The 14,537-nt window shown below is 44.0% G+C and overlaps 1 protein-coding gene across 1 annotated transcript in view; it reads right to left on the bottom strand.

The window, feature by feature from the left end:
• The window catches only part of zanl (zonadhesin, like), a 70,638-nt gene that overhangs the window by 25,417 nt on the left and 30,684 nt on the right, over nt 1-14,537 (bottom strand). The window contains 29 exon segments of the mRNA XM_041780108.1: nt 208-404; nt 614-755; nt 958-1,096; nt 2,029-2,157; nt 2,260-2,408; nt 2,499-2,743; nt 3,108-3,249; nt 3,367-3,560; nt 3,653-3,730; nt 3,883-4,021; nt 4,151-4,347; nt 4,800-4,941; nt 6,442-6,580; nt 7,150-7,278; nt 7,380-7,528; nt 7,628-7,872; nt 8,889-9,027; nt 9,157-9,341; nt 9,344-9,352; nt 9,902-10,043; nt 11,545-11,683; nt 12,254-12,382; nt 12,484-12,632; nt 12,732-12,976; nt 13,226-13,367; nt 13,497-13,690; nt 13,783-13,845; nt 13,996-14,134; nt 14,264-14,460. Of these exon segments, the coding sequence (XP_041636042.1) occupies nt 208-404; nt 614-755; nt 958-1,096; nt 2,029-2,157; nt 2,260-2,408; nt 2,499-2,743; nt 3,108-3,249; nt 3,367-3,560; nt 3,653-3,730; nt 3,883-4,021; nt 4,151-4,347; nt 4,800-4,941; nt 6,442-6,580; nt 7,150-7,278; nt 7,380-7,528; nt 7,628-7,872; nt 8,889-9,027; nt 9,157-9,341; nt 9,344-9,352; nt 9,902-10,043; nt 11,545-11,683; nt 12,254-12,382; nt 12,484-12,632; nt 12,732-12,976; nt 13,226-13,367; nt 13,497-13,690; nt 13,783-13,845; nt 13,996-14,134; nt 14,264-14,460 (4,427 nt within the window).

Below are 14,537 nucleotides of genomic sequence, written 5' to 3'. Positions count from 1 at the left end.
AAAAACAAGGCTTGATTCAGACACCTTAGCTTATTATAGACCCATATCTAATCTTCCTTCATTGCCAAGATCCTTGAGAAAAATAATGGCCAATCAGCTAAGTGACTTTCTTCAAAGTAACAGTCTATTTGAAGACTTTCAATAAGGATTTTTAGCCCACCATAGCACTTAACTTTAAACCATAAACCTGCTATAAGTCTAACCCACCTGGTAGTACTGTCCATCAGAATCTGTGCAACCACAGGTTGTGTTCTTCACACACTGGCCAGCGCTCAGGATGTAGCCAGGGTCACATACGCAGCCTTCAGAGCAGGGCCCACTACAGGATGGAGGCTTACCAGAACAGGTCTCCTGACAGGGGTCTGCACAGGGCTCGTAGTGGCTATTGGGAGGGCATTTTAGAGCTGGGGGAAGGAAGGGAATCTGGAGTAAGTACAAAGGATTAAGGCCATGGCCTTCATGTTGTACTTTTGGAATGATCATGACTGGACCCTATGGAGGGAGACCAGGCCACAAAAACTTCCCATCTCTACCAAGTTGATTATGTCCAGCCCTCCCTGAATTCCTCTATCAACCAGTTATCTGTCCAAGCATTCACTTGGTCAGTACTCACGGCAGAAGGTCTCATTCCTCCAGGGTCCAATGTTGACCCCACGGTCCTGGCATTCATTGACGTATGCTTCAATGGCTTCACACAGAATGTTCTGGGCTCCATCCAGCTCACACAGATCAAAGACACAGTCCCTGAAGTAATTCTGAACACAGAAACGAGTTGTAGTTACAAAAAAAGAGCACAGTTTGAAGATGTTTTAACCCTGTTTCTGTCAAATATACTTAAGGCTACTGATGAAAAGGATCCTTGGTGTACCTGTATTGGAATTTTAAGTTCAGGTAATTGTCTTATCTGCAAATTTTCAGAGATATGGGTTTAGGCTGGGACTAGATGTTGCTACTTACATTGGGGTTGACTTTTGGGTGGCACACAGCAAAAGGACCCGTTTTGTCCAGCAGGATTCCACAGTATCCGGAGCTTTCATAAAGGTACTGCTCATCTTCATCACATCCAGGAATGGTGGTGTTTGGTTTCTTGTTACATCTGTCAACAAAAACTGTCAGTGAAAAAAAAAACAAAACAAACAAAAAAAAAAAAAACAGCTCTGTTTGTGGAGGTCTGTCCTTTCCTGGTTATTGCAATGATAGGACTATCTAGAATCTGATCAGGAACCTCTAGGGAACAGGCGATTTCCAGGTATGCCTAACTGGAGGTAGAATCCATGGCACATCTGGCGTCCTCTGGAGAGTACCTGCATCATATTTGACATTTTCCAAAAGAAGCAGAAAACATCCCTCGAATAATGGACATCTAAAATAACTTTTGAGAATGCTGCCACCACAACAAGTACCAAGATGCATAACAGAGAATGGTTTGGTCTTTGGACAGACTCTGGTTAAACATTACATCCACTCATTCTCTACTACTTATCTGATGTTGGGTTTCAGTGGTGGCAGATTTGGCTATTTGTTATTCCCTGTTTACAGGGTGGTGCCTCGTTATTTATCAGTCTTGATTAAAAATTGTATTCATCTTTATTGATAATTATAATCATAATTATTAATGTTTTTACAATAACCAAAATCTAGAATTACAAATTCCAACACCCCTTTAAGCCAAACCCTGGGGGAGAGCTTGAAAGCAAGAATCTGGTGATTGGGTTTCCCAGTATGTGGCCTGGTTGGGTTAAACTAAAAAATAATGACATAAAGGAGAGCCTCTGTCCTCTGGATATGGCTAGGTAACCAAGATTTCTATCGCTCAATCAGTGCTTTCCAATTCTATAAGAGGGATTCCACCGGCATTGCCAAACCAGATGGGATATGTGAATTCTTCTGTTATCTCTAGGACTACTGCTTGGAGTCCTCCTGGTTAGACATACCATGAAGACTTCTAAAGGAAGACACTCTGAGAGAGTCTGAATCCATACCACTTCATCTGGCTCAATTTCATGAAAAGAAGTTGCAAAAACCTACTCTGGATCAGTGTTCCAGCTGTGTCCGAAGTCGTTGGGGTTGTTGGTCAATGATCCATCTGGTTTACGGAAGTCGTCTTTGGTGTCTCCATCATAGTTTCCACACAGTCCACAGAGTAAGTCACGATAGCTGCAAAAGATAAAAATTCAGACTTGAGGTTCTGTAGAAATCTGTGGAACCAAGTTGAAAACCTTGCAAGATGTTGACAAGTCAACTCAAATTTTTACTCACTCTTTGATGATTTTGACATCCATGAAGTGGTTCCCATCATAGCGAACAGTTAGACCAAAGTCTGTTGTAACTGTGTAGTGCTTTCCGGATTTGTGTACTGAGACACCAGGGGCCGGAGACACAGGCAGGTTGACAGTGGTCCCATTCACCTGGATAAGAAAACCAGGAGTTAACTGGTTGTAAAATATACTTATTTTCCATCAAAGCAATCTGTGTCCATTCCTCTTCTTATTTCTTACCTGGACGGTTCCGCCTTTTAGAATTGAGATCTTCACATGACGTACATACACATGTACGGCTTTCACATAGGAGATGGTGGGCCTGTTGTAGCGGTTTTCATTGTCAGCGTGGACCTCAAAGTACTGCAGAGATGTTGTATTACAAGGTGCAGACATCAAATAGCTGCAGTTGCCCATGAAGTTGTACTTTCGTTTGTCAAAGGTGGTGTAATGGGGATCACCAGATGCTATGCAGGAAGATGTTCCTAAAGGAAATAAAAAAGGAAAACTGTTGGTTATAAGATTATCAGGGATTCAAAAATGACTGTATTCCCAACTAAACAAGGGTAAATGGAATCCGGGTTTAGGCACTGTGCCGGGCATAAATGGACACTGCAAAAAAAATCTACAACATACAAGCAGAGACTTCCATGGTTTCATCAAGCAAGTGACAAGACGTTGGTATCAGGAATCAATGTTCTGATGAGAGCAAGGCTATATTGATTTTATTGGGGGCCAGCAGAAAATCAAAAGTTCTATGATGGAGAACCTCATATCAAGAGATCTCCAGGGAACCAGTTATCGGAGGACAGGGTCGAGCTGAGGCATGTCAGGAACAGTTTCTGTTACCTTTAGGATAGCAGCCTGAAACACCATCAACCTCCCGACACTCCTCAGTGATATCACAGGAGTTGTCAACACATTCCAAAGTGTAGTTCCCTGCACAGCGACACAGCTCTGAGCAGCCGTCCCCGTATATGATCTCCCCAGGCTGAAACAACATTCATCGAGAATCAGGACCAGTAAGGTTTTCAGAGTCTCACTGGGTTTACTCAGTAAAACCACCATTAAAAGTAAAGCATGTGCAATAACAAGCAGGATGTCTGACCTCATAGTAGTTGTTGTTGTCATCCAGGCAGCCACACTGCTCCAATGGCACACAGTGCCGTCCCCTGAAGACAAAGCCTGGTTTGCAGAAGCAGCCACTGATACAGGAGCCAGTGCAGTTGGTGGAGGGTTCCTGACAGGTGGGGATACAAGCTGGACCACAATCAATGTATTCTGCATTAGGAGGACATGGATCTGGAAAGCAGGAACACAATGACTGGTTAATGGGAATATAGAACAAAACAGGAAGAGCACCAGAACCAAACTTTGACAATGGCATGGCATACTTGGTGTTGTGGTGGTGACTGGTTTTGGAGTTGTTGGTTTTGGAGTTGTCACAGGTGGTCGAGGAGTTGTTGGTGGTGCTTGAAATTAAAAACAGTTTGAACATGAGACAACCTATGGCTGACACATCTCATACATGTTTAAAAACATTTCACTTAGATTAAAACTAATATCTGGATTGTCCTCCAGAATCTGTGGGTTAATCTTATTCCTCATCTGGTTGCTTAATTACCAATGGGATAGCATCCCAGCTCTCCATTCTGGTTTTTACACTCGGTCATTGGGGGGCACACATGGGCTAAACAGGTAACATCGGGGGCGTTACATACGCACTTCAGCAGGCAGTCATCATCATAGAATTCATCTCCAGGCTAAAACACACAAAAACAAACATTTCAACTGTAAATTTACATTTTAAAAAGACACTGAGAGATGTCAGGATGACAAGCCCCTACCCTTAACCATCAGATTGTTTTAACCCTGCTCTGAGTTTAGCCTACCTCATAGTACTGTCCGTTAGTGTGATTGCATCCACAGGAACTCTGGCTAACACACTTTCCAGCACTCAGGATGTAGCCGGGGTCACACACACAGCCTTCAGTACATGGTCCACTACAGTGCTGAGGTCTTCCTGAGCAGGTCTCTTGACAGGGGTCTGCACAGGGCTCATAGTGACTGTTGGGGGGGCATTTCAGAGCTGGAGGAAGAAGGAAAACCAAAGTCAGTGACAGGGGTGATGGAGACTGGAAATAAGTCCATGGCCTATCAGGGCCTCAGAATTACTCCTGCAATACTTAAACAACTCAGAGTACCCAGACAATTGTATTTGCTGTGTTTCAAAAATGTTTAAAGCCACTTGAACCAGGATCTTTTCAGCTCAGCAAGAAGACACTATTTTGGGCTTCTTGGAGACTCTTTATTTAGAACAATTTGGGCTTCATTAGAGCAGCCAAATTTTACAAAAGCCAGTTTAAGCTGCTGGGGATCAATGTATCTTGGCAGCTGCCTTTGCCTGCCCTACATCTGACCCTTTTTTTTGTTGTACTTTTCAAATTAACTGGGCCTCAATTAAGTTGATTATGTCCAGCCCTCCCTAATTTCCTCTATGCACCAATCAGCTGTCTGTTCATTCCCTTGGTCAGTACTCACGGCAGAAGGTCTCATTCCTCCAGGGTCCAATGTTGACCCCACGGTCCTGGCATTCATTGACGTATGCTTCAATGGCTTCACACAGAATGTTCTGAGCTCCATCCAGCTCACACAGATCAAAGACACAGTCCCTGAAGTAATTCTGGAGACAAGACAAGATTTTGTCACCAAACACAACAAAACTAATGATTGGACAATTAAGGACAATCATGACTTCTATAAGGACTTTAGGTGCAAGGAATCTTCATATCTGCAGCTTTTCAGAGTTAACAAATAGAGATGTAAAACATAAACCTAAGACCAGGATTGAACGTTGACTTCTTTAAAATATAAAAAAGAACACGATTGTGTTGTTGTTGTGTATTTCAACTTTCATTCCTGTCCCAGCACTTAATTCCCACCTTACTGTGGTGCAGGGTTTTGCTTGTCCACTAATGAATCCTGGCCAGACATAAGACACAAGGTCATTGCTGTTGGGCTCAGCCATGCGGACAACAAAGACTCAGGCCTAGCAAGCACTGTAGAAACCTGTTTTTGTAGGCTGGAGAGACATTTCAAACAAAGCATCAGGAGACCTGAGAGTCTCATCTTTCCGGGAGTCCTGGTAGCACTTCCCACTGAGGTGTGAAAAGGACACATTATTGTCTCTGATAGGGGGTCCACAGCCAATAAATTTGTCCTGTGACCCCCCTCATCACCATTCCAGCAGCAGGCCAGCTTGCTTCAACTGTGTTGATTTGTTCCCTACCTTTAGCACCCAGAGCTTTCCCTCATCCCTTTCTTTGACATCAAGGAATGACCCCGACAAGAGAGCCACAGACAGCCCCTGGAATCTGAAGGACACTGAAAGAACTCTGCTGCTGCCCCCCAAAAAGAGGATAGAGCCTTGCTCTTATCAGAAAGTTGATACCTTCTGCAAGAAATGTTCCACTTGCATGAAGAAACCACAGAAGTCTCTGCTTATGTGTTATTGATTGATTTTGCTGTGCCCATTTATGTCCAGTACAGTTCTTTCTCCTACACAAACATTAGTGTGACTCTTGTCAGAATCTTCAAGAGATTGGGCATGGGTTGGCACAGACCTGGATAAGGGCCATCAGGAGGTTGGAGCAGTACAGGACCAAAGTGGAAGCAGCAAAGTGCCAAAGTGGCATATGCTCCCATGAATGTCACCAAAAACACCAAGAAAAAACTGTTTCGAGTCTGTAGCCTTCTTGGAATCATTGGCTGGGGCTCAGAAAGGGGTTCCATCTAGGACCTCCACAGTTCTATTGGGGGACTGAAATGCCCTCCTAAGCACTGTTGGAGAACCTTGGTGGGGAGATCGTATTGAATGACCTCCTTGATCTGAACTCAAGTGGTGGTGCTGCGACTCAGCCCTTGTGCAAGTCATGGACTGGCTATGACGATCATCATGTAAAAGGTAATTCATGAGTGCAAGTAGTACCAGATTACTGATCATCTTTGTAGCTGTATCATCAGATCCCTTCTTGTAGGTCTTGGACCCTCAGGTGAACTGAGGCCCAGAGCAGTTAACTGATGTTTTAATAATGTTCTACGGTGTTTTAGCATTTTACCTGGAATTCTTCACATGGTAGTTATTCAAGTGTGCATTTGTGTTTGAATGTATGCAGTGACTTACATTGGGGTTGACTTTGGGGTGGCACACAGCAAAAGGACCCGTTTTGTCCAGAAGAATGCCACAGTATCCAGAGCTTTCATACAGGTCCTGTTCGTCGTCATTACAATCAGGGATGGTGGTGTTCGGTTTCTTGTTACACCTGCCAACATAGATTAACAGTTAAAGAAGCTCTGTTTCAGGAAGTCAGTCAGATTTATCTCTGGTTATTGATGATAGGTTCAAACTGGGAGAAGACCCCAGACTCTATCTGGAACTCTATGGAGGGACTTGGAAAACTTAACATTTTCCATTGCTGGAGAAAGGAGCATCTGGAATACCTGGTTGAGAATGCTGCCTTGGCAACAACATCTCTGTTGATTGCAAGAGGTCGGTTGGATGTTTTAACAGGATTCTGGCTGAACCAGCCATCCCATTCCTGCTGCTCAGCAACATTTTTTGGCTGCCCTTAGATTCAGAGAAATTCTAGGCAAAAGAGGATACATAATCCATCTATCTAGCTCGGGACCAACCCTCATCGGAAGGCTAAATAAAACCTCCAAATGGAGGTCTATAGGAAGATCACAAGCTGCCTCAACTGGGTTGATTCGAGGTGAAGAGTAAGGTTTGCTTCAATCCCCATCCAATGACATGCCTTTGGATAAATTACATTTGAACAATACTGGGAAAGTCTTTTAGAGGGATCCAGAAATACAAACACATGCTGCTTACTCTGGATCAGTGTTCCAGCTGTGTCCGAAGTCGTTGGGGTTGTTGGTCAATGATCCATCTGGTTTACGGAAGTCGTCTTTGGTGTCTCCATCATAGTTTCCACACAGTCCACAGAGTAAGTCACGATAGCTGTAAATGATAAAAATTCAGACTTGATTTCCTGGAAAAATCAGTGGAACCAAGTTGAAAACCTTGCAAGATTTTGACAAGTTGACTTAATTTTTACTCACTCTTTGATGATTTTGACGTCCATGAAGTGGTTCCCATCATAGCGAACAGTTAAACCAAAGTCTGTTGTAACTGTGTAGTGCTTTCCGGATTTGTGTACTGAGACACCAGGGGCCGGAGACACAGGCAGGTTGACATTGGTCCCATTCACCTGGATTAAAAAAAAAAAAAAGAAAGGAGTTAATCGGTTGTAAAATAGACTTATTTTCCATCAAAGCAATCTGTGTCCATTCCTCTCCTCATTCCTTACCTGGACGGTTCCACCTTTGAGAATTGAGATCTTCACATGACGTACATACACATGTACAGCTTTCACATAGGAGATGGTGGGCCTGTTGTAGCGGTTTTCATTGTCAGCATGGACCTCAAAGTACTGCAGAGATGTTGTATTACAAGGTGCAGACATCAAATAGCTGCAGTTGCCCATGAAGTTGTACTTTCGTTTGTCAAAGGTGGTGTAATGGGGATCACCAGATGCTATGCAGGAAGATGTTCCTAAAGGAAATAAAAAAGGAAAACTGGTTGAACTCAAAGGTTTAGTTTACACAACTTACAGAGTCAGAATAAAGCAGTTGTTGACAGATCCTCCTAAGTGGCTCTTCAAAGGGAAAACGATTAAAAGACATTAAAAGATTATCAGGGATCAAGTTCTATGTTGGAGAACCTCATATCAAGAGATCTCCAGGGAACCTGTTATCAGAGGACAAGGTTGAGCTGAGGCATATCAGGAACAGTTTCTGTTACCTTTAGGATAGCAGCCTGAAACACCATCAACCTCCCGACACTCCTCAGTGATATCACAGGAGTTGTCAACACATTCCAAAGAGTAGTTCCTGCACAGCGACACAGCTCTGAGCAGCCGTCCCGTATATGATCTCCCCAGGCTGAAACGACATTCATCGAGATCAGGACCAGTAAGGATTTCAGAGTCTCCCTGGGTTTACTCAGTAGAACCTCCCTCATGAGTCTGATAAATTCCTGAATATGGAGAATAATAGGCAGGATGTCTGACCTCATAGTAGTTGTTGTTGTCATCCAGGCAGCCACATTGCTCCAGTGGCACACAGTGCCGTCCCTTGAAGACAAAGCCTGGTTTGCAGAAGCAGCCACTGATACAGGAGCCAGTGCAGTTGGTGGAGGGTTCCTGACAGGTGGGGATACAAGCTGGACCACAATCGATGTATTCTGCATTAGGAGGACATGGATCTGGACAGCAGAAACACAACAGCTGGTTAATGGGAATATAGAACAAAACAGGAAGAGCACCAGAACCAAACTTTGACAATGGCATGGCATACTTGGTGTTGTGGTGGTGACTGGTTTTGGAGTTGTCACAGGTGGTCGAGGAGTTGTTGGTGGTGCTGGAAATAAAAAATAACAGTTTGAACATGAGACAACCTATGGCTGACACATCTCATACATGTTTAAAAAACATTTCACTTAGATTAATATCTGGATTGTCCTCCAGAATCTGTGGGTTAATCTTATTCCTCATTTAGTTGCTTAATTACCAATGGGATAGCATCCCAGCTCTCCATTCTGGTTTTTACACTCGGTCATTGGGGGGCACACATGGGCTAAACAGGTAACATCGGGGGCGTTACATACGCACTTCAGCAGGCAGTCATCATCATAGAATTCATCTCCAGGCTAAAACACACAAAAACAAACATTTCAACTGTAAATTTACATTTTAAAAAGACACTGAGAGATGTCAGGATGACAAGCCCCTACCCTTAACCATCAGATTGTTTTAACCCTGCTCTGAGTTTAGCCTACCTCATAGTACTGTCCGTTGGTGTGATTGCATCCACAGGAACTCTGGCTAACACACTTTCCAGCACTCAGGATGTAGCCGGGGTCACACACACAGCCTTCAGTACATGGTCCACTACAGTGCTGAGGTCTTCCTGAGCAGGTGTCCTGACAGGGGTCTGCACAGGGCTCATAGTGACTGTTTGGGGGCATTTCAGAGCTGGAGGAAGAAGGAAAACCAAAGTCAGTGACAGGGGTGATGGAGACTGGAAATAAGTCCATGGCCTATCAGGGCCTCAGAATTACTCCTGCAATACTTAAACAACTCAGAGTACCCAGACAATTGTATTTGCTGTGTTTCAAAAATGGTTAAAGCCACTTGAACTTCACTCATTAATTATTAGACTTCTTCTTTGAAAGCAGAATTGATAATTATTGATTGACTTCAGGATCTTTTCAGCTCAGCAAGAAGACGCTATTTTGGGCTTCTTGGAGACTCTTTATTTAGCACCATTTGGGATTCATCAGAGCAGCCAAATTTAGCAAAAGCAAGTTTAAACTGCTGGTGATCAGTGTGTCATAGCAGCTGCCCTGCCTGCCCTTTCATCTGACCCTTTTTTTTGTTGTACTTTTCAAATTAACTGGGCCCCAATTAGGATGACCAGGATACTAGAACTTCCCATCTTTACCAAGTTGATCCAGCCCAGCCCTCCCTAATTTCCTCTATGCACCAATCAGCTGTCTGTTCATTCACTTGGTCAGTACTCACGGCAGAAGGTCTCATTCCTCCAGGGTCCAATGTTGACCCCACGGTCCTGGCATTCATTGACGTATGCTTCAATGGCTTCACACAGAATGTTCTGAGCTCCATCCAGCTCACATAGATCAAAGACACAGTCCCTGAAGTAATTCTGGAGACAAGACAAGATTTTGTCACCAAACACAACAAAACTAATGATTGGACGATTAAGGACAATCATGACTTCTATAAAGACTTTAGGTGCAAGGAATCTTCATATCTGCAGCTTTTCAGAGTTAACAAATAGAGATGTAAAACATAAACCTAAGACCAGGATTGAACGTTGACTTCTTTAAAATATAAAAAAGAACACGATTGTGTTGTTGTTGTGTATTTCAACTTTCATTCCTGTCCCAGCACTTAATTCCCACCTTACTGTGGTGCAGGGTTTTGCTTGTCCACTAATGAATCCTGGCCAGACATAAGACACAAGGTCATTGCTGTTGGGCTCAGCCATGCGGACAACAAAGACTCAGGCCTAGCAAGCACTGTAGAAACCTGTTTTTGTAGGCTGGAGAGACATTTCAAACAAAGCATCAGGAGACCTGAGAGTCTCATCTTTCCGGGAGTCCTGGTAGCACTTCCCACTGAGGTGTGAAAAGGACACATTATTGTCTCTGATAGGGGGTCCACAGCCAATAAATTTGTCCTGTGACCCCCCTCATCACCATTCCAGCAGCAGGCCAGCTTGCTTCAACTGTGTTGATTTGTTCCCTACCTTTAGCACCCAGAGCTTTCCCTCATCCCTTTCTTTGACATCAAGGAATGACCCCGACAAGAGAGCCACAGACAGCCCCTGGAATCTGAAGGACACTGAAAGAACTCTGCTGCTGCCCCCCAAAAAGAGGATAGAGCCTTGCTCTTATCAGAAAGTTGATACCTTCTGCAAGAAATGTTCCACTTGCATGAAGAAACCACAGAAGTCTCTGCTTATGTGTTATTGATTGATTTTGCTGTGCCCATTTATGTCCAGTACAGTTCTTTCTCCTACACAAACATTAGTGTGACTCTTGTCAGAATCTTCAAGAGATTGGGCATGGGTTGGCACAGACCTGGATAAGGGCCATCAGGAGGTTGGAGCAGTACAGGACCAAAGTGGAAGCAGCAAAGTGCCAAAGTGGCATATGCTCCCATGAATGTCACCAAAAACACCAAGAAAAAACTGTTTCGAGTCTGTAGCCTTCTTGGAATCATTGGCTGGGGCTCAGAAAGGGGTTCCATCTAGGACCCCCACAGTTCTATTGGGGGACTGAAATGCCCTCCTAAGCACTGTTGGAGAACCTTGGTGGGGAGATCGTATTGAATGACCTCCTTGATCTGAACTCAAGTGGTGGTGCTGCGACTCAGCCCTTGTGCAAGTCATGGACTGGCTATGACGATCATCATGTAAAAGGTAATTCATGAGTGCAAGTAGTACCAGATTACTGATCATCTTTGTAGCTGTATCATCAGATCCCTTCTTGCAGGTCTTGGACCCTCAGGTGAACTGAGGCCCAGAGCAGTTAACTGATGTTTTAATAATGTTCTACGGTGTTTTAGCATTTTACCCGGAATTCTTCACATGGTAGTTATTCAAAGTGTGCATTTGTGTTTGAATGTATGCAGTGACTTACATTGGGGTTGACTTTGGGGTGGCACACAGCAAAAGGACCCGTTTTGTCCAGAAGAATGCCACAGTATCCAGAGCTTTCATACAGGTCCTGTTCGTCGTCATTACAATCAGGGATGGTGGTGTTCGGTTTCTTGTTACACCTGCCAACATAGATTAACAGTTAAAGAAGCTCTGTTTCAGGAAGTCAGTCAGATTTATCTCTGGTTATTGATGATAGGTTCAAACTGGGAGAAGACCCCAGACTCTATCTGGAACTCTATGGAGGGACTTGGAAAACTTGACATTTTCAATTGCTGGAGAGAGGAGCATCTGGAATACCTGGCTGAGAATGCTGCCTTGGCAACAACATCTCTGTTGATTGTAAGAGGTCAGTTGGATGTTTTAACAGGATTCTGGCTGAAAGAGCCATCCCATTCCTGCTGCTCAGCAACATTTTTTTGGCGCTACTTAGATTCAGAGAAATTCTAGGCAAAAGAGGATACATAATCCATCTATCTAGCTCTGGACCAACCCTCATCGGAAGGCTGAATAAAACCTCCAAATGGAGGTGCATAGGAAGATCACAAGCTGCCTCAACTGGGTTGATTCAAGGTGAAGAGTAAGGTTTGCTTCAATCCCCATCCAATGACATGCCTTTGGATAAATTACATTTGAGCAATACTGGGAAAGTCTTTTAGAGGGATCCAGGAATACAAACGCATGCTGCTTACTCTGGATCAGTGTTCCAGCTGTGTCCGAAGTCGTTGGGGTTGTTGGTCAATGATCCATCTGGTTTACGGAAGTCGTCTTTGGTGTCTCCATCATAGTTTCCACACAGTCCACAGAGTAAGTCACGATAGCTGTAAAGGATAAAAATTCAGACTTGATTTCCTGGAAAAATCAGTGGAACCAAGCTGAAAACCTTGCAAGATGCTGACAAGTTGACTTAATTTTTACTCACTCTTTGATGATTTTGACGTCCATGAAGTGGTTCCCATCATAGCGAACAGTTAAACCAAAGTCTGTTGTAACTGTGTAGTGCTTTCCGGATTTGTGTACTGAGACACCAGGGGCCGGAGACACAGGCAGGTTGACATTGGTCCCATTCACCTGGATTAAAAAAAAAAAAAAGAAAGGAGTTAATCGGTTGTAAAATAGACTTATTTTCCATCAAAGCAATCTGTGTCCATTCCTCTCCTCATTCCTTACCTGGACGGTTCCACCTTTGAGAATTGAGATCTTCACCTGACGTACATACACATGTACAGCTTTCACATAGGAGATGGTGGGCCTGTTGTAGCGGTTTTCATTGTCAGCATGGACCTCAAAGTACTGCAGAGATGTTGTATTACAAGGTGCAGACATCAAATAGCTGCAGTTGCCCATGAAGTTGTACTTTCGTTTGTCAAAGGTGGTGTAATGGGGATCACCAGATGCTATGCAGGAAGATGTTCCTAAAGGAAATAAAAAAGGAAAACTGGTTGAACTCAAAGGTTTAGTTTACACAACTTACAGAGTCAGAATAAAGCAGTTGTTGACAGATCCTCCTAAGTGGCTCTTCAAAGGGAAAACGATTAAAAGACATTAAAAGATTATCAGGGATCAAGTTCTATGATGGAGAACCTCATATCAAGAGATCTCCAGGGAACCTGTTATCAGAGGACAAGGTTGAGCTGAGGCATATCAGGAACAGTTTCTGTTACCTTTAGGATAGCAGCCTGAAACACCATCAACCTCCCGACACTCCTCAGTGATATCACAGGAGTTGTCAACACATTCCAAAGAGTAGTTCCCTGCACAGCGACACAGCTCTGAGCAGCCGTCTCCGTATATGATCTCCCCAGGCTGAAACGACATTCATTAAGAATCAGGACCAGTAAGGATTTCAGAGTCTCCCTGGGTTTACTCAGTAGAACCTCCCTCATGAGTCTGATAAATTCCTGAATATGGAGAATAATAGGCAGGATGTCTGACCTCATAGTAGTTGTTGTTGTCATCCAGGCAGCCACATTGCTCCAGTGGCACACAGTGCCGTCCCTTGAAGACAAAGCCTGGTTTGCAGAAGCAGCCACTGATACAGGAGCCGGTGCAGTTGGTGGAGGGTTCCTGACAGGTGGGGATACAAGCTGGACCACAATCGATGTATTCTGCATTAGGAGGACATGGATCTGGACAGCAGAAACACAACAGCTGGTTAATGAGAATATAGAACAAAACAGGAAGAGCACCAAAACCAAACGTTGACAATGGCATGGCATACTTGGTGTTGTGGTGGTGACTGGTTTTGGAGTTGTCACAGGTGGTCGAGGAGTTGTTGGTGGTGCTGGAAATAAAAAATAACAGTTTGAACATGAGACAACCTATGGCTGACACATCTCATACATGTTTAAAAAACATTTCACTTAGATTAATATCTGGATTGTCCTCCAGAATCTGTGGGTTAATCTTATTCCTCATTTAGTTGCTTAATTACCAATGGGATAGCATCCCAGCTCTCCATTCTGGTTTTTACACTCGGTCATTGGGGGGCACACATGGGCTAAACAGGTAACATCGGGGGCGTTACATACGCACTTCAGCAGGCAGTCATCATCATAGAATTCATCTCCAGGCTAAAACACACAAAAACAAACATTTCAACTGTAAATTTACATTTTAAAAAGACACTGAGAGATGTCAGGATGACAAGCCCCTACCCTTAACCATCAGATTGTTTTAACCCTGCTCTGAGTTTAGCCTACCTCATAGTACTGTCCGTTAGTGTGATTGCATCCACAGGAACTCTGGCTAACACACTTTCCAGCACTCAGGATGTAGCCGGGGTCACACACACAGCCTTCAGTACATGGTCCACTACAGTGCTGAGGTCTTCCTGAGCAGGTCTCTTGACAGGGGTCTGCACAGGGCTCATAGTGACTGTTCGGGGGGCATGCCGGAGCTGGAGGAAGAAGGAAAACCGAAGTCAGTGACAGGGGTGATGGAGACTGGAAATAAGTCTATGGCCTATCAACGTCT

This window comes from Cheilinus undulatus, linkage group 22 (assembly GCF_018320785.1).
Source record: "Cheilinus undulatus linkage group 22, ASM1832078v1, whole genome shotgun sequence".
Taxonomy (NCBI): domain Eukaryota; kingdom Metazoa; phylum Chordata; class Actinopteri; order Labriformes; family Labridae; genus Cheilinus; species Cheilinus undulatus.
The sequence above is the reverse complement of the archived record's forward strand: the minus strand, read 5'-3'. Positions and strand labels throughout refer to the sequence as shown.